Here is a 21,262-nt window from a genome sequence, read left to right on the forward strand (position 1 = left end):
ACGAGTGTTGTTTTTGTTTTTATGTAGTTTTTTTTTACTAACACATTTTCACCTCATAGGTTTTTGACAACTGAGTTAGGTCTTTGACAGGAGAGTTTCCGTTCTATGTATATTTTCTCTATGATTCTAACAACTTTTAGAATCAGCAATTGACATATTTCTACATTCTTTTATATATAAATTTGTTTTTAAACAAAATTTTCGTTGGAGTTTAATTTGATTTATAAAACTCAATACATAGAACAAAGTTAGTTTGGATTTGATTTCGTTAGATTTTAAATAAAATTCTTGGATATTTTGTAATGTTTTTAAGGCAATTAAAAAGAAAGAGAAATTGTATGTAATACAAAACAGATAAAGTATGTACAAGTAACTAATAGAAAAAGTAAATGAATATTCATAAATCTGTTTACCTAAATAAAAGTTAATTTAACAAATTACAACAAAAACAAAATTCAAATTGTTTATACAATTTATGAGTAAGTACTTCAGCTCATGCTCTTCAATATACTTTGGTTTTTCAGCAAGTTTTTCAAATCTACATACAATGTTTCTTCTTTCATTTCATTATTTTCAAGTATGAAATTCATATAATTTTTTTTCTTTTTTTTTTGTTAAAAAAATTTGGTTTTGTTTTATCCATTTATTTTGTTTTTATTTTTTATTTTTTAAGAATTTAATTAAGTTTTTATTATGTTTGCATTTTATTTTTCAAGCTGTTATTAGTTTTTGTTTGTTAGATACTCGTGCTTCTACTCTAGTTTAGTTATGTTCTATTAAAAAAGGAACCAAACAAGAGATAAAAACCAAAAGGGGAATTTTATAAAACAACGGTCATCATCTAAGAATCCTTCAAAAAAAAAAAAAAAGTAAAAAGTTTTTCGCTTAATTTTTTTTTTATTTTTTGTATACCGACAATGTATGTAGTGTGTACCATTCACTGTCTATCCTTTATTTTACTATCTAGAAAAAAATTTGTGCAAATTGCCATTTACGCTTTTGTTTCGCCGAGATCTCGTTACAAAATTTAGTTTTGTTTGCTTTGTACTTAATCCTTTGGGGCGTATTTATTATTGTATAATGGCTAAAATACCAATTTAAACACACTCATCCAAAACACACAAAAAAAAAAGAGTTACGAATAAATTTTATTTTATTACAATTAAGTGTGCAGGATGTTGAGTTGTATGTATAGTATTTAGAGCTTATCATCTCATATTCTTAGCAAACTTTTAGAACTTGTTTCGTTTTTAAGTTGCCTGCTTACCAACCACTTAAAATGAAAAAAAAGTACTCAATTTATGAAGGACTTTTGCCTACTTTGTTTCTCGTTTTATAATTATTTAATTTCCTCTTAGGTTTTTGTTCATCATTGACATTTCGTTTGACATTTAAGTAATACAATGTATATTATTTGAAATTTGATAGATTGTTGGCAACTTTTCTTATGTATTTAAAAGATAAAAATAAAATTTGTAATATAATGTAAATGAAGGGTCATCATCAAAGAGTTCTACAGAAATTGTTGTATAGTTTATGAAAATTTGTAAATTTTTTTCGGAGTGCTCAACGCCTTTTTAAAGTCTTCACAGGCAGGACATAACATATTTGAGTATTCCATTGTGATCGTGTGCGGCAACATTGAGTAGACGGCACTAATTTTAAACTGTAACTATAACTTCTCCTAGAATGGTGGTTTATAAGAACGAAAAACATTTTATGAAAAGTGGATCAAATTAATTATTCGATTGATTGATGATCGATTTTTGTTATCCTCTACCGAATCGATCCTGAAGTTTGGAAATGCGTTTAAAAGAGTAAATATATTCTGTATTTTTCTGGTGCTAGTTCATCAATTCTTACTCTTTTTATGGATGGCTAATCATTTCAAAAACAGCCGGCTAGATATCTGGGTACACCACTACTCCAACATGTTGTCAATGAACGTGCATATACCCCAGCCATTATGCAACTGCACTCGGCACATCGAAAGGGAAGACATACCCAATACCTCCCCCACTATAACCGAAATAGCAAACGCTATTTGCGCCCTTAAACACCACAAGGCTCCAGGACCTGGCAACATCAACCCAGAGCTGCTAAAAGCAGACCCTCAAACAAGTGCCTTCCTGCTTCAGAATGTGGTGCAAAGACTCTGGGATGATAATGAACTTTCCGACGAACTGAAAGAGGGTCTGATCCTCAACATTACTAAGGAAGATGATCTTACGGAGTGCAAAAACTGGAGGGGGATCACACTCCTAAGCTTGATAAATAAGGTGATCGCAAACATTATCAACATGAGATTTGCTAACTCCCTCCACAAAGAGTTTCGTTGCGAACAGGCTGGATTCAGAGCTCAAAAATCATGTGTAGACCACATAAACAGTCTCCGCATAATAATTGAGCAATCAGTAGAATGGAGGTCCCCCCTATACCTGGTCTTCATCGACTTTGAAAAACCTTTCGACACACTTGTCCATACTACCATTTGGAAAGCACTCACATGCAAAGGCGTACCAGGAAAATAATACGGATTATCCAAGAGCTATACAGGAACGTAAGCTGTCGTATACTTCACCGGAATTCAGTTAGCAATAAGGTTTCTGTTAAAGCTGGTGTTTGAAAAAGCTGCATCTTGTCGCCGTTACTCTTTAACGTAGTGCTGGACATTGTCATGAGAAATACAACGAGCAACAACAGAGGCATAACATGGGGTTTAGGCGGCCGCCTGGCCGATGTTGACTATGCCGACGACATATGCCTTCCAACACACAGTCACTCTGACATGGTGTAAAGCCTTCAAATGGTAGAGACAGAAGCTGCAAAGGCAGGACTCAAAGTAAATATAAATAAGACGAAGATAATGCGAGTAAATGCAACATCCAACCGGCCATTCTCTATCCAACACATCCAACTACAGGACGTGCACCACTTTTGCTAATTGTTTGGCATCATAACTTCGACTGGAGGCGACGAGTTTGTTCCCAGGGAGTTTTTTCCCATTGAATTTGAATAGAAAAAATGGGAAAAGGGAAAAAACTCCCTGGGCCTGAGCACTGGTCTTGAAGCGGTGTTCTTCGACGCTAGCTCGTCCATTAGCTAACCGGACCGATAAAATTTCCTGATTGTTGGAATGTTGCTAATGTAATATCAATTCCAAAAAAGGGAGAGGCTAACAACTCTGAAAATTATCACCCAATAGCAATTTGTTCTACACTTTCCAACGTTGTAGAGAGTATGGTTTACTACCATCTTATGAAGTATTTAGAGTCCAACAATCTACTAAGCGACTTGCAGTATGGCTTTTGTAGAGGACGCTCTACGGGAGGCTAAACTTCATATGGGAAAAATCCTGTTGTTTCATTCACCTTTTTGGCGAAAGTAAAGTAGATATTTCTAAGGCGTTTGATAGGTTGTGGCATGGTGCGTTTCTTTCAAAACTTATTGCTTTTGGTGTCGGAAATATAACCATATACGGACACCACTACGTGATAAAAGACAAAAAAGTTATGCACTTTTGCCCAAAGTCATGCAGTTTTTTAATGGGCCCCCAAAGATTTTGGGCATCATTTTTGCAAAAAAAAGTGATCATTTTCTCAGGCTCATATCTTGCAAGTAGTTCGGAATTTTGATTTACTCTCTGAGGCAAAGTTGTAGCCCTTGTCATAAAGAACAAAAATTGTGAACATATAAAATCAAAAAAACTCCATCTTCAAGATCAAAATCTTTAAAAAATTGGAAATAAATTTAGAAATAATTGTTTTTAAAGCTGCCTAAAAGTGTGCTTTACTTTATAATAATTTGTAAACCAAAACACTTAATTCCTTTAGTTTTTTCTTACTAACTTATATTGACCTACCTAAACGGTGTTAAGAATCATTCCTAGGAAGTTCATATTTTCTAGAAAGTTGTTTACTGAGATCTTAGGTAAATTTTTGTAGTTGATTGTTTCCTTGAATTTTTAACGGTTTGCTACCTAGGGGCCAGAACAGGGGAAAAAAGTTTTCAAGTGTCGAAGAAGCATTAGATTCGTAATAGCAACCGAATTTGTTGCCAATCGAATAATTCGCTTGAACAAATAGAATTTTTCGGTTGTAGCAACAGAAAATCAGCTGTTAAAGAAGAATTTAGGTTGAAGCAACCAAACATTAGTTACCAAATCTAAAATTTTGTAGCCACAACTGTTAAATTCGGTCACTAAGGCAGAATAATTCGATTGGCATCAAATTTATGTGCTACTACGATTCTGTTTTCAGTCTATGAAGAATTCCTTTTGATTTCCTTATTATTTACACCGTACAGGAGAGGGCGAAGGTGCTTAACGGTGACAATAGTGTATCCATATTTATTGACTCACTGGAACATCGCCACAATGTGGGAACTTGTTGCCGAAACCCGTAGTTTTTTATGCAATACACGTTCTTCGGCAAGGGCTCATCAATTTGTCGTCGACTGGACAGTGGATCGCACAACACATTACATGGAAATACGTTATTTAGCTTCCTGATTGCTGTCATTTTCATTATAGGAAAATTCAAATCAAATGTCCAAACATTACTAAACAAATTAACTTTTTTGAAAAATGTAATTCTATTGAATTGTTTTAATCTCTTTTACGAAATTTATTTTAGCATGTTTTTGGTTGCAATTAAATATAATCCAAACATTACTAAACAAATTAAATTTTTTGAAAAATGTAATTCTATTGAATTGTTTTAATCTCTTTTACGATATTTATTTTAGCATGTTTTTGGTGACCAGGTCATAGGTCAAATATCACAACAATTCTATTTAGTTTTAATAATATTTTTAAATAAATTCATAGCCTTAATTAGAAATAATTATTATTTCTGAAATGTGGCAAAAATTGGACAAGTTTAAGCGGCGGGGTCAAAGGTCAATTGGCAGGAAAATTTAAATTCTTTGGTTTTTTTATAATTTTAATATTAATTTATTAAATACATTTCAGAATGTTATGACTGAAAATAAAATAATTACATGTTTAAAAATTTTAACAAAATCGGGCCTCATATGCGTGCATAAGTCAAAGGTCATCTTTATATATATAATTCTTCTGTACGTGTGTTAGTAACTGAACTCCTTCTTAACGGCTGGGCCGATTTCGATGAAATTTTTTACGTGTGTTTGAGTGGGTCCCTGGATGGTTTAGATTCACAATTGACCTATATAGGTGCAATGGGCGTGGTACCTTCCATACGAAATACAAATTTATTATTGCATATCTGGAGTACTTTTATAGTGGGAGTCTTTGGCCGAATTTTAATTTTATAGAACACAAAAACGTATTTTTGATTGCAAAATGTCTAATGTCATGTAAAAACAGTTTCTGAATAAAATATTTCAGTTCAATATCAAATAAATGTCACCAGAAAGATGCTCTAAAATTAAAATAACTACACTTGAAAAGTTTCGGTTTGTTTCGGATTAGGCTGAAATAAAATTTTCAGTCGGACTGTATAAATTAACAATTTAATGCATCTGGAGTCATTTTGAGTCTTATTACATTTAAATTATTTTGTGAAGTTTTAACAAAATCCATTTAATATAATAAAAATAATAGAAAATCACTTATAGAAAAGTTTGCATTTTGAACCGATTTCGTTTATATATTTTCCATAAGAAAATATCCAACTATGTCTTAATCTTAAATTTAATTTGTTTATGACTTTCGTTTCTGTTCTTTACTTTTTTTGCCATTATAAAAACTAAAGTTTACTTTCCCGTCTTTTTATTTAATTGAATCATTAGTTGTATGAAACATTTCCTACTACTTATACTAATTAATAAAACTTTTATCATCTATTAAATTAAGAAATTGTTGTTAGTCTTAAAACAAATCCTCTCATAAATAAACAACACTTAACTTCTATAATCTATATTGTGTCTAGCTCTCACTTTTTGTTCTGTTCTAAAACCCTGGCTGGCTGTACTCCAAAGCCTCCAGCCTTAGATTATCTGGGTTATAAAAAAAACATTTTCTAATTATTTAACTTATTATGAAGGATTGCTGATTGCATTTTATGGTTTGTCGAAAGTAATTAAAATATTAAAAACACCAGTAAAATATTGTGTGTAAAAAGACAACCACAAAAGAAAAAAACTCAGTTTTTTTTCGCTTTAACACCCCCTCCCTGGCAAAACCAAAGCATTTTAAATGCGAAAACTTTTGTAAATAAAATTCATTAAACAAAACTTTTCTAACAAAATATTAATTCATTAAATGAAAACTTCCTTTTGAACAAAACAAAACACCAATTTGTTTTAAATTAACAAAAACAAATAGCTGAAAAAAACGGCCATAAATTTAAAACATTCATAAATTGTATAATAAAAACCATCATACAATTTTTGAAATAAAAGTGTACCAACTAGCAACAAATGCCAAACCAAAATTTTGGGAATAAATTGTGAAGAAGAAACTGAAAAACATTAAAAACAACTACTACAACAATCGTTTATTTAAAATGCCACTTACTATAGGGGCGGAAATTCGATTAGAGGCAGAGTGTATAAATTTAAAAGCTTATTTTATTTCAGAATAAGAAACGTACTAAAAAAGGCTGTATTTAAAGAGTATTTTCTTAAAAGAGTGTTGCACGACAATGACCCCAAACACATTTTTAGGGTTGTAATCGAGAGTTTACGGTTGCGCCCACAAGCTTCCAGGAAGCCTACGCCTGTGCTTAGTCGACAAGGAGTGTCAGGCTTCACTAAGATCTTCTTTGTTCTTACAAGCATTGCAGTAATCCTGAAAAGTCAGTCAAACAAAAAACATGAATATCATTACAGAGAATAAGTCTCCCAGGAGGTCACAGACGTTTGTCTATTCCTACCGCTTCGGCGGCAAGCTCCATGTATCTGGGAGGGAGCAATTCATTTTCAGACAGTATTTAGAAACCTCCGAGGCCCTATGCTCCACAGGGAGTTAAGAGGACAGAAGAAGAAGTTTGGAGATTCCAGCAATCACATCTCTAGGGTTGTAATCGACAGTTTACGATTGAATGAGGTTCGTTATTTGAAGTGTACAGCCAGATCTCAATACCATAGAAAACCTATAGGCAATTGTAGGTCACAAAATACGAACCCAGAATTTGACCACGAATGAAGCTTTATCAGATGCGATTATCACTTAGCTATGAGAAAGCTTGCCGCAAGACGTGTGAGCGTTGGCTCATAATCGATCTCAAACGCAATGGTGTGACAACTTCGTAGGAGTGATTGGCATTATTCAACCCCAATATAGATGAGTTTTTGCGCCGCTTCGTAATTTTGGATGAAATGTGGATCTACCGCAACACACCAGCGACCAAACAGCAGTCAAAATAATGTTTTTCTCGGGTTAGTCGGGGCCAAAGAAAAGCAGAGGTGGGTTTGTCAGCCAATAAAGTCATGGCCACAATTGTTTTGGGATGCACGAGGTATAATTCACATTGTCTACTTTCAGAAGAGTAAAACAATCAATGGCGAATATTATACGTTTGTTATTGGGTCGATTTAATGAGGATTTGAAAAAAAAACGACAGCATTTGGCCAAGAAAACAGTTCTTGCACACATGTGCATTTTCCATGAATTAGACTGGATTTAGCCCCGAGCGACTATTTCATGCTTTCAAACCTAAAGAAAAGTCACGACAGAAAGAGATTTAAATCACAAACAAATACCTCTTTTGATTTGGCCAAAAGGTGTGCGATGATGAGTGATGAGGCGATCGACCCATTTTCTGGTATTTCCCTTGCCAAATGCAAGTTGGCTGTTCAGCAGAAACTATATGAGACTGCACAAAACAGGTGGACTAATGAATCTTCCTGTGCTACAGCGAGGTCGACTTCGCCCGTATATGATGCCTGCAGGACGAATCTACTTATAGATTACCGTCGTGAGCAAATAAGGCTAATTGTCTCCTTTATTACAGGACACTGTTTAATCGGGACACATGCTAGAAGAATGGGCCTACGGTACAATGATTATTGTAGAAGCTGCCATAATGAAGAAGAGGAAGAGACTGTGTATCACATTTTCTGTCAATGCCCGGCTCTGAGGGAACGCATCCCCGGACTTCCATTCCTATCATGCTTGGACGAGCTATCAAGGATGAATCTCAGACAAATCTACTCCTTCATCCGGGAATCTGGTTGGTTTAATTTGGAGTCAACGGAAGTATTGTAAATACCCTGCTGTCTACCCCTTGGGTATCACAATGGAATCAGATTTGAATGGACCCAAGTGAGCTGCTTTGAGGAGCAGCTGCCCATGGAACCTAACCTAACATTATATATAGTCATGGGATTCGGAAATATCATTCCATAAATGAGATATATTATAAAAAATAACAACTAACCCGATTTTGTACATAGATATTGCAAAAAATACCTTCATCGAACTTTAACAGTGGTCGGCAGATAGAGAGAATATTTTATTTTTAATAACTTACTTTCTCTATTGTAATCTGAGCTATGGACTTCTTCTTCTTATTCTTAATTGATAATTTTTGTGAAATTCGTTGACATTCGTGGTATTTACGTTAAATAATGGAAAATGTTTGTCCCCTGGTGGCTCTGAGAGCCGACCACTGCTGTTAAACCCCCATAAACACTTCAAATATTATTTTTTTTTGGCATAACAACTGCTTTTAAACATATTTAACTCAGTATTTATATATCACGTCCATAATTCTTATAAATAATATGTTTTTTTTTTACATTTCATTTTCATTCATTACTAATGGTTATAATTAGTACAAAATTTTGAATGTTTGTTTGTATTTTATAAAACGAATCTAAAAGTATATGTATACAAACATACATATGTACATAGAATTTATTTAAAAGAACACCACTTACCTCCATAAAAAGAATGCCATTACAATGAGCACGATGCCGAAGCAGCTGAAAATGATGCCAACCAAAACCGCTAAATTATAATCATTATGAGATTGGCGCAAAAGAGGTTGTATCTTTTCACAGTTGGGTTGTAAACCAATCTAAATGTAATAAAAAACAGAAAAAGAAAAACAAGAACAAAATACAATACAATACAATAAGTATAAGTATAAGAATGAATCATAAAATTTGTAAGTTTTAACAAAATTAAGTTATTAAAACAAAAGAAAAGCCGTTTAAACTTCTTAACCCCTGCCTGCTCTGCCAAAATACTCTCAATTTTATATAAACCCTGCTCGACCTTTAAGACCTTTAACGACAACATTAAATTTATGCAATGAATCGTTAAATACCAGCTCCACAATGTTTTATTTCTTTTATATTTTGTTGCTCTTAGCTTCCGCCCAGAATAAAACAACAAAAATATTTAAATTTTTCATAAACATTTCGGTTTTTTTGTGTATTATTTTATTATAATAACTTTGATCATAAAAAAGGTATTTATTTGTGTGTTTTTCTCCCCAACTTTTTACTTAGCGAAAAGAGAGTCGGGGTAAAAGAACAGGCACCACCTTCATAAATCTTTATTTTGGAAAAAATATTTTAATAGCAGCTATTTTTATTTATATTTTCCTATATTTCTTGTTTATTTGTTCATTCATTCGTTTGTTTGTTTGTTTATTTTTTTCTTTGTGTTGTTAAAGGAAATTGCAAATTTGTACCTTAAACTTGTAACGGAAACTAAAAATTATGAAACGAAGGAATAATTTTGTTGAAATAAAAAAATAAATAAGTTACTGCTGCTAAACATTTGTACAATATAAATTTACTAAGGCAACATATTGATTCCGAGTTCTGAATTGAAGCGTGTCCAAGAGAGAGTGTTCTGAATCGATCGAAACAAATAATAGTTGGGCGAGGCTTCCTGCTGCTTGCCAACGTTTTGAAATTGCTGATTGATTAGCTCCCTATGATTTGGACAATCTTTGTCTTTCGTGTCAAAATCACCACTTCTGAACAGAAGAAACCTTCTCTCGTACGTTGAAACTGATGGAACACATTGAGCAATCGCTGAGCTTCAGCGGCACTTTTTTCTATTTAAAGAACTAAAGCAAAACTTCCCGCATATGACGCTTTGTTGCCACAAATTTCGACAAAAAAAACCTTCGTTGTTTACACTATAATGTTCAATAACTAAGTGGGAATAAATGACGGATATGTAGCCTTCAAAATGATATGGAAAATCCCGCATTATTAAGTCATAAAACTAATAATTTTCTAAGAACTTTTTAGCTACTTTCATTTGAACCCTTTTTATGGAATTTTCTATCACTTTGGCCAAAACTTCCGCCGATAAGAGCTGCAAGAGTCTGAAGCTTGTTGACATAAACCCGCGACTTCAAAAAGCCCCACAAAAAGAAGTCTGGAACGGTCAAATCAGGCTATCTTGCTGGCCAGTGCAATTCGCCAAAACGGGAGATTAGGCGCCCGGGAAATGCATCCTTCAGCATATCGGTTGTGGCACGTGCAGTGTGTGCCGTTGCACCGTCCTGTTGGAACCACATGTTTTCCAATCCCAATTCATCAAGTTGCGGCAAAAAGAACTCGTTGATCATTGCTCTGTAGCGCTCACCATTCACAGTAACCGTTTGGCCCGCGACGTCTTCGAAGAAAAAAGGTCCGATGACTCCCCCATCGAAAACAGCACACCACACAGTGACTTTGAGCGGGTGTAATGGCTCTTCGTGGGTTACACGCGGACTTTCAGTGCCCCAGAAGCGTAAATTTTGCTTATTTACGTACGCGTTGGATGGCCAGGAAATCTGCGAAGAAATTCACGTTGTGCCAAAGTCACCGACCGATTATTGGTCAAATAAATAGTCAGCAATTTTTATTAACGTGTATTTCGTATGTGTTTACTACACAAATGTCAAAACAGAACTGACATTAGGGGCCAATCGCAAAATTTATAGCATTTTCTGATAGGAGGATTACTTTTGCGCCACCTTGTACTAGTTGATGGGCATTTCCATGGCCCAGAACGCGACATTCATAAGCCTTTAAAGTGAAGACAAGAAATTTTATTCCACGGTCCACTGTCGTTTTTTCTTTAGAAACTTATGATTTAGAACGCGACATTTATAATTTCCATTTTTCGTTAGCAATTCAGTACAGCAAAAAGTAGGTTTCGTAATTTTATTGTTTCCAATATTTTAGCTATAAATAAGGGGATACAGAATGCTACAGAAAATATAATTCATTTTCGAATGCATCTGAAAAAATGCAAAAATCTCCAATTTAATGTGCAAAGTGGAATAATGTGGCTTTAAGTTTATAGTTGTCATGTTATAATATTTGCATTCGTTTTTACTTTACAAACTTTTATATGATTTAGCACGCGACATTTATAATTTCCATTTCCAAAAATCTGTGAATTGGATCATAATGTGGTTTTTTGTTTATCGTTGGAATGTTGAAATATTTGCATTATTTAGTTTTTCACAATCTTTAGCATTATTTAGCACGCGACATTTGTAATTTAAATTTTTCGTTAGCATTTTTGTAACAATATGTTTAGGCAAAAGTTAGGTTTTATCGTTTAAAATATATATGAAATTAATAGGGGATCAAGAATGCTACAGAAAATATAATTCGTTTACGCCTACATCTGAAATAATGAAAAATGTCCAAATTTTTACAGTAAAGTGGAACAATGTGCCTTTCAGTTTATGGTCGTCATATTGAAATATTTTCATTCGTTATTCCTTAATAAACTTAAGTAAGATTTAGCACGTGACATTTATAATCTTCATTTTCCGATAGCATTTTAATATCACTATGTTTAGGTATTTTTAGCTTTCAGTTTATAGTTGTCATATTGAAATATTTTCAGCCATTTTTCATTTACAAACTTTAGTATGATTTAGCACACGACATTTATAATCTCCATTTTCCGATAACATTTTAGTATCACTATATTTAGGTATTTTTATGCAAAATGTGAATTTCATCGTTTTCTTACTTCCAATATGTTAGCAATAAACATTGGATCCAGAAGGCAAAAATGCAAAAATCTACGGATTTTCAATCCGCTTAAATTTTTTAAGTGATTTTTTTTTTAAAATAAATTAGAATAATGTGTTTTTTTATTGGCGGCTTCTTGAAATATTTGCATTCTATTATTTTTCACAATATTTATCACGATTTAGCACGCGACTTATGCATCACCAACATTTTTTGTCTTCTTTACTTATTTTCCCAATGCTTGCATGATTTAGCACGCGACAGATTTTCCCTTAACGTTTTTTTATACGGATTATTTTTGAGTGATTTCAATAAAGGCCTCGTTTTTTTATTTATTGGCTGGATATAGTTTTTTTTTATAACTTTGCCTTCTTTACTGCTTTTCCCAATTTTTCAAACCATTTTGACTTTAGCATAACTTTTATCTCCATTGCATACATTTTTCTGTCTTATACAATATTTTTCTCCTTTTACTTTCACCGGCTTGTTTTTTGCATTTGCCATTTTCTATTCAGCTTACCGGTGTCTTCTCAGCTGCTCTATCAAAATATTTTTTATGTTTCTTCCCAAGTCGCACATTGTAGCTTCACTCCTTCTTCCGGCACACGTTTTATTTATCCAAGATGAGCATGTTAAAATAATAAAATCATTGAATTTTGAAAAAAGAAGCATTTGCGATAGCGAACGCGACACACTTTGAATATCAAATGTTCATAGTAATTTATTACTTAAAGCCCCTAAATTTAGATTTGAACTAAAATTTTCAGTCACTTGATTATATGATTTAGGTACCAGAACGCGACATTGAAACATTAAAAAAAAAGAAAATTGCACCGTTAATGGAGTTTTGCTCGGCCTCCTTTCATTTAATTGTTGCTGATAGAAAAATTTCATAAGATTTGTTGTGAAAATTCCCATTTATAGAATATGTAAATACGTTTGTGTTATATGGTAAGCCTTTTTTCATGCAGTTAAGCAATTTTCTTAGTAATTTTTATTAAATATATTTTCGAAATATATTTCTCTATTATAAATTTACAACAAGCAGACATTTAGTCGACTCTTACGTACAACATATTTACGACAGCAACTAATTCACGTACATTTTCACTTGAATTAATATGGATGTATGTCGGGGGAAAAAAATAGAAAACCATGGTATAGAGATGAAAAATAATATCTCTTACATTTAAACATGTCAAATGCATACATTTAAATACAACTGTATGACTACATGTATATTTACCATGAGTAAATCCAAAGTCTACAACATCATTTTTAAAACTTCTTTCAGCTTGTCGCTGTATTTTTTTTTTCATCGTCTTTGTTTTTACTGGCATAACTATTTTGGGAATGTTTGCTAAAGAAGAAAATTGATGATGAAAATTTGTAAAAAAAAACAGAAGTGAAAAACACAAATTTCACAAAAAAAAACTGCAAGTGACAAGTGAAGTAAATATATGAATGTTTGGGACAGTGGGTGAAGAGACAATATGGCTAAAATTATAGTTATAAAGTGTGACTTCTATCTACACTTCAAAGAGCATATACGTATATATATCAGATGAACAAAAATATATAAATGGGAGTCAGCCAAGTAATCACACATTAGTGACAATTACTGCCGATAAGGGATTACACTTTACCAAAGTTTAAAGTGACTACTCTCTAGTTTACTTAGAGATCCTTAAGTGACAATTGACTTCACGCTAGGCTACATGGAATGTCAGTAGACTTAAGTAAAGAGAACTGTATGAGAGTTATATCAACATAATTTGTATAAAACCAGTTTGTACGAATTACTCACAAAAAAAAAATCAGTAGAAAATTAAAGAGACCACATTCTAGATTACTTAGAGACACTTAAGTGGCAATTGACTTCACTCCAGATTACATGGGATGTAAAAAGTAACCAATTGACTTCCCTCTGCACTACAAATAGCAAATACGTGTCAAATATTTTTAGGTAAACTAAATTTTTTTTAATTTTTTGTAAAAAAGAGACAATGTAGCTAAAATTATAGTTATGAAGTGTGATTTCTCTCTACACTTCAAAGAGCATAATATCAGATGACCCAAAATATATAAACGGGAGTCAGCCAAGTGATCAGACATTAGTGACAATTACTGCCTACTCTCTAGTTTACTTAGAGATCCTAAAGTGACAATTGACTTCACACTAGGTTACATGGAATGTCAGTAGACTTATGTAAAGAGAAAATGAACTCTATGTGAGTTATATCAACACAATTTGTATAAAACCAGTTTGTACGAATTACTCACAAAAAAAAAATTCAGTAGAAAATGAAAGAGACTACATTCTAGATTACTTAGAGACACTTAAGTGGCAATTGACTTCACTCCAGATTACCTGGGATGTAAAATGTAACCAATTGACTTCCCTCTGCACTGCAAATAGCAAATACGTGTCAAATATTTTTAGGTAAACAAATTTTTTTTTTTAAATTTTGTAAAAAAAATTTCAAATTGTTTTTTTTTAATTTTTAAAATTTAACATTGTTTTTAATATTTATCGAAAAAAAAACTTTTGGTGAAAAAAAAAATTTGGTTTTAAAAATATCTTTTCCGATTTTGACCCATTGTAAGTCCAACTATGGTCTTATATACGTCATTTCAAAGGTCTTTGAAATATCTATCATTAGATATCAATATTGTCTATATTATTGACTTAGTAATCCAGATATAGGTAAAAAATCGAGGTTGTCATGGTTTTTTCCTTATATCTCAGTCATTTGTGGACCGATGTTTTTCGATTTTAAACAGCAACCGAGCCGAAAGAATTCCTGAGATATTGATGTATGAATCGTGTATATAAGTTATTTGAGGTCTTCGGAAAGTTGATTTCAACAGACAGACGGACGGACAGACAGATCCAAATGGAAACTCCCGCGGATTTTTTATTCATAATTGGGCTGATAATAAAAAGCTTCTTGTGGACTACTTAATGGCAATTGACTCTACGCTAGATTACCTGGGACATATAAAGTAATCAATTAACTTATTTTTGCTATGTGAATAACAGTGTCTCAAATGACCCAAGAAATATGCCATTTTCGATACTTAACGAACGTTTACTTATGAACCTATTTTGTAGAATTTCCATACAAAAGAATTGAATATGTCGGCATAACGTTTCCACACATTGTAAGAGAATCTATATGTGATTGTGTAGGATGCTATTTAGACAAGAGAGAATGAAAGTATTTTTTCCTTTTTTTTGGGGGGTTTAAATGTCAAAACTATGCAAACAAAATTAATTTCGCTATAGGAGCTTAAATGAAATGCAGTTTTTTAAAGAATTATTTAAATATATTTAAACTTTACAATTAGACTTAATAAATTTCCAAGTTCTTAAGTTTGGATACAAATAAATTATTTCCTAATCAATGATTTAACAAAAAATAAAACGTTTGTAATTGAAGTAATTAATTTTTGTAATTAATTCTGTAACTAAAGCAATTCATTTTATTTTATTTAACAATTATTTGACTATGTGTTCAAAAGCTTAAACTTGGTTTAACTAAGTTTTAGAAAATAATTTATCTGTCATATCTAAACATTTTCTGTTTAATTAAATTAAACTTTTCTTAGTTTAAACTAAGTTTTAATGATTTTTCTATTTAGAAACATTTCGTATAATTTTAGTTTAAATATGCCTAAACTAAGGTTTAAACTGGCATTCATAAATTAAGCAATTAATTTTAGTATTTAAGAAATTAATCTCATTATTGAATAAATAAATTGCCTAACCCCCATTAACACCAAGTCTGGTTATGTGTTAACTAATAGTTATAGTTACAGTTTTCATACAAAAAGAGGGGTAGAAGTTCAAAATTTTCACTAACTTTTTAAATTTACATAAATAAAACAAATATTTCTTAAATTAAATAAATTTCACTCACCTTTTTGCCATCCGAAAATTTACCCAATATAATTTTCTTGGGATTTATAATGCTAAAAGTAGCAGCCGCCACTTTAACTTCGTACAATTGATACATGGTTAAATTCTGTATAATCATCTGTAAAAAAACAAACAAATAAACAAACTTAGTAGTGAAACATTTATAAACAACTATAAATATTAAACAAAAATTCTATAAAAAAAATTTATATATATTTGCAAATATTTATTTACATTTGTTATAGTTTTGTTTTATAAAACATTTAAAAAGTTCTTGTATTTTATCTATTTGTCGCCATGTTAAATTTTTTTCCCAACAAAATTTTCTGACAATTTGTATAAATTTAATAGTTTTGAATATGTGCTAACGATCAGTTTTTCCTTTATTTTAGTTTGTTATTTTATTTTTAAAGGGAAAAAGTTTTCTTTTTTTTCTGTCGAGTTTATATCAAAAAGATAAACTTTTGCCAGGCTTTTAAAAATTTGCTGTTGGTTGTTGTGTTGTTTTACAACCATTTATTATTTCTGCGAATGTTGGTTGATTCGTTTGTATTTGAATTTCTGGTTTATAAATGTTTTCCTGTAACTATGAATAATATACAAAATGCAAGGACTTTGCAGAATATTTTGATAACAATTGGTATATTCCTGTAGAATTCAGTTACTATTGTGTAAAGAGAAAAAACTGCGGAACGTAACTTCTCCCTTAGCATTGCTATGTTTAACTGACATTGTTAAACTAAAGTTTAATTTAGTTTAAACCAAGTTTAAGACATAAAATGTAATTAATTTATCATATTCATAATTCATTTCTGATTTTATTCAATCACACTTTTCTTAGTTTAAACTCAGATTAAACATAGTTTAAACTCAGATTAAACATAGTTTAAACTCAGATTAAACTCAGTTTAAACTCAGTTTAAACTCAGATTAAACTCAGTTTAAACTCAAATAAAACCCAGTGTAATTTGAATCAATTCTTAAAATGTTATATTTTTTTCATTCTGATTTAAACTATAAACATTGTATTACTTCGTCGAGCCTTAATTCAAACTTGCTAAAACTAAAGTTTAAACTGGATTATATCAAGTTTAAGACATAACATGCTATTAATTTGTCATATTGAAACATTTTATAATGAACCGTAATATTTTTTTTAATTAAATATAAATTTTCTTAGTTTAAACTAAGTTTAAACTCACAATAATTTGTGTAAAATCATATTAAATCAATTTTTAAAATTTTGTAATAATTGTTACATTCTGATTTAAATTACAAACATTTGATTACTTAAAATAGCTTTAATTTTAAATTAAAATTGTTTAAACTAGCTTATATCAAGTTTAAGACATAACATGTTATTAATTTTTCATATTGAAACATTTTATAATGAACGGTAATATTCTTTTTAATTAAATCAGAATTTTCTTAGTTTAAACTAAGTTTAAACTTACAAAAAAATTGTGTAAAATCACATTAAACCAAATTTAAAAAATTCGTAATTATTTTTCCATTCAGATTGAAAATGGAATAATTTTTTAATTTGAACTGAGTTTAACTACAGTTACAATTTCTTATAACTAAAGCTTAAGCTAGCTTACATCAAGTTTAAGACATAAAAAGTAGTTAATATGCCATATTTAAATATTTTCTATTGATTCGTACTATTCTAGTTAGTTAAACATAAGTTTTCTTAGTTTAAACTATGTTTAAGCTTACAAAAACATTTTTAAAAATCATTTTATTATATTATGTTTTGAAATTATGGGATTCAGATATTAATTATACTCATTTACTTAATTAAACTAACTTGAACTAACATTAAAATTTGCTTTAACTAAAGCTTAAACCAGCTGATACCAAGTTTAAGATATAAAAAGTTATTTTTTATAATTTTTAAATATTTTATATTGATTAGTAGTATAAATTATGGGATTCAGATTTTAATTATACTCATTTACTTAATTAAACTAACTTGAACTAACATTAAAATTTGCTTTAACTAAAGCTTAAACCAGCTGATACCAAGTTTAAGATATAAAAAGTTATTTTTTATAATTTTTAAATATTTTATATTGATTAGTAGTATTTTGTTTAATTAAATCGGACTTTTATTAAATTAAACTAAGTTTAAATTTACAAAAAGTTTTATGAGTTTATTTTCTTAAATAAAATTTTGAAAAGTTGTCATTCATTTTTCATTTAGATTTAAATTTTACACTTTTTGTTACTTAAACTAGCTTTAACGGACGTTAAAAATTGTTTAAAGTTTAAACTCGCTTAAGACATTAAAAATAACTTTTTTGATATCTTTAATTGTCTTAAATCGATTAGTGATATTCTGGTTAACTTTATCAGAGTTTTCTTAGTTTCAATCTATTATTAAAGAATATTATTTAAGAATATTTTAAAAAGTTTTAATAATTTCTCCATTCATATTTAAGAAATTAACAATGTTATACTTTTACTTGCTTAAACTAAAGTTTAAACTAGCTTAAACTGTGATTAAGGCATACAAATTAACTTGTTTAATACCACTAATTATTTTATAATGATTAGCGCCATTGTTCTAATTAAATCAGGATTTTCTTAGTTTAAACTAAGTTTAAACTTATAAAAATGTTTGTAAGATGTTTTTATTAAATCAACATTTGAACAGTTTTATTATTTTTTCTATTGAGGTTTAAATTATATACATTTTGTTATATAAGTTAGCATAAACTAAAGTTTAAACTGTGGTATTTTTAAAATGTTCTTAGTTTAAACTAAGTTTAAACTCATACAAATTTTTGTTTGTCTTTTCAATAAATCATAATTTGAGAAGATCAAATATTAAATTATACACATTTTGTTACTTAAGCTAGCATAAACTAAAGTTTAAACTAGAGAAAACCAAGTTTAATCTACAAAAATTTATTTGTTTGACAACTTCAATTATTTTATATTAATTAGTAGTATTCTGGGTAATTAAACTCAAGCTTTCTTAGGTTTATGAGCGAAACTTGTATTTTCTATTTCTACTTGTTAAATTTAACCTGAGTTTAAACTGTCTTACAACGAGTTTAAGGCATATAAAGTAATTTATTTGCCACATTTCAATATTTTATGTTGATTTCTTAGCTTAAGCTGAGTTTAAACTTTGAAACAACACTCTTTTTTTTTCATATTTTTTCTTCCATTTACCAGAATTTCCTTTGCTGTCATTGCATGGAAATCGTGGGTTTTTAAATGTTCCTAACGTGTTTTATATTGTGATAGATTCATAAATATCTAAAAAAAAGTGTTGTATTTCCAAAGCATTCAAATGTAAGAGTACAGTTTTATCTAAGGATATGTGTATACATGAGAAAGTATGTAAATTTTATTTGAAATTCTAATAAAAAAAAACTAACGAACAAAATTTAACAGAAAAATTCTGTACAATTCGATGTTATTCCAACTAACTACTCGTATGCATACCTTGTGTTTATAATCAGAATTTACTCAAACAAAAAAGAAAAATCAACCAAAATTCTCGTAAAAAAAGTTGCTCTGTATTTTTGTTGTTGTTGTATGTGTTTCCAATGTTTTCCTCTAGTACTAAATAAAAATTGACATTTGAAATTTATATTTTGTTCGTGTATGTCTGAGTGAGTTTGTGCATGTATTTATGTGTAGAATTACGTATGTGTGCTGTTTTTATATCTTGTTGCAAATAAAAGCAAACTTGTATTTATTTTTCGATTTTTCAACAGTTTTTTTTTTCTGCGAAATATTTTTTTTATTAGATTTTGAAATAAAAAAAAATTCTAAAAAATATAGTTTTTTAACCATTTTTTTTCAAATAAATTCCAATATACAAATAAACTAAGTTTATGTAGTAGTTTTTTTTTATTTAGCTCATATTCATACACACACTTTTAAATAAATACATTTTTTATTTTTGCTAAAGTTTTTGTTTTTAGGATAAACAAAAAAAAAAAAAATAAAATAAATATCTACACGAATTGTATAGTATATCATAGATTTGATATGCATAAAAATTGTATTAATCAATATTTAGTTGACGAATTTTGTTTAGTTTTAGAACCATCTACGGGCATAAACTTGAAAATGTTATTGTGTTTGGAAGTTATTGGCCAAACTCAGTGATGAATGAGATTTTAACGTAATCATTTTTCTCGTCTGTATTTATTTTTTGCTACAAAGTGAGTTAGATACAGTCATATTTTGTGTATACATAGTTATTGTTTATGATTTTCTATATAAATTGGCAAAGTGTGTAGAGTATAGGAGCATTGAGCGTATTTATTATATAAATTTGTAATATTTTAGTTCAAACTATTTAAATACATTTTAAAACTATTTAAACTAGCTTAAACTAAAGTTTAAACTATATAAAACCAAGTTTAAGTTATAACAAGTAAAACACTTTTCTTACTTGTGTATTTTATATTGATTAGTAGTCTTCTGTTTAATAAAATCTGAGTTTTTTAAAATTTAAACTAAGTTTAAACTTAAGAAAAGTTTATATAATTTTATTGTAATACAAATTTTTTAAAAATGTGTTTATTTTAACATTCTATATTAAATTACACAAATCTTGTTAATTAAACTAGCTTAAACTATAGTTTAAACTAGAATAAACTATAGTTTAAACTATAATAAACCACGTTTAAGACAATCTATTTTTACTAGGATCGCCTGGTGACCGAAATTCGACCACTTTTAAAACGCTTTTTACCACTTTTATGGAAAGAATTTTTAAATCATTTTTATATTGTGCATATCTAGACAAAATAACCTTTTAAACCATATATGTATGTTTCATCAATATTGGTGGACAATAACATACTTAAAAGTACCACAAAAAACGTGTGGCCAATTTATATATAAGAATTATTTTATATATTGATTTATATTATACAAATTCATTAGATTCTATTTTTTTTAAATTGAACTAAGTTTAAACTTACAAAAATATTTTTTTGAAAAATGCTAATTAATTACTTTTACATTCTAACTGAAATTTTACACCTCTCTATAGACTAAAGGAAGTTTAAGAAGTATTTAATATTGTTTAGTAGTATTGTGGCTAATTAAACCAAAGTTTTCTTAGTTTAAACTAAGTTTAAGCCTACAAACAATTATAAGTTAAACTATACCCCCGTTTTTACTTAGACAAGATTAAACTAAAGCATTTTTATATATTTTATATAGATTAATAGTATTCTCATTACTTAATCACAGTTTTCTTAACTTTTAAATAGTTGGTGAAAAACTTTTTTTAGATAAACTTTTACAAATTATTTGGACATTTTCCAGGTTATTAAAAACTAAAGTTTAATCTAGCTTAATGGAAGTTTAAGTCATAAAAATAAATTTAGTGGTTTTATTTAAGTATTCTATATAGATTAGCAGTATTCTTATTAA

At 29.7% G+C, this 21,262-nt stretch overlaps 1 protein-coding gene across 1 annotated transcript in view; it reads right to left on the reverse strand.

Moving 5' to 3' along the window:
- The window catches only part of Ptp99A (Protein tyrosine phosphatase 99A), a 584,596-nt gene that overhangs the window by 31,805 nt on the left and 531,529 nt on the right, over positions 1-21,262 (reverse strand). The window contains exons 10-11 of the mRNA XM_065503698.1: positions 15,852-15,968; positions 8,866-9,005 (exon numbers count right to left, since the gene is read on the reverse strand). Coding sequence (XP_065359770.1) covers positions 8,866-9,005; positions 15,852-15,968 — 257 coding nt within the window. The remainder of the gene's footprint in view (positions 1-8,865; positions 9,006-15,851; positions 15,969-21,262) is intronic.

The sequence above is a fragment of the Calliphora vicina genome, chromosome 1 (genome assembly GCF_958450345.1).
Source record: "Calliphora vicina chromosome 1, idCalVici1.1, whole genome shotgun sequence".
NCBI lineage: Eukaryota > Metazoa > Arthropoda > Insecta > Diptera > Calliphoridae > Calliphora > Calliphora vicina.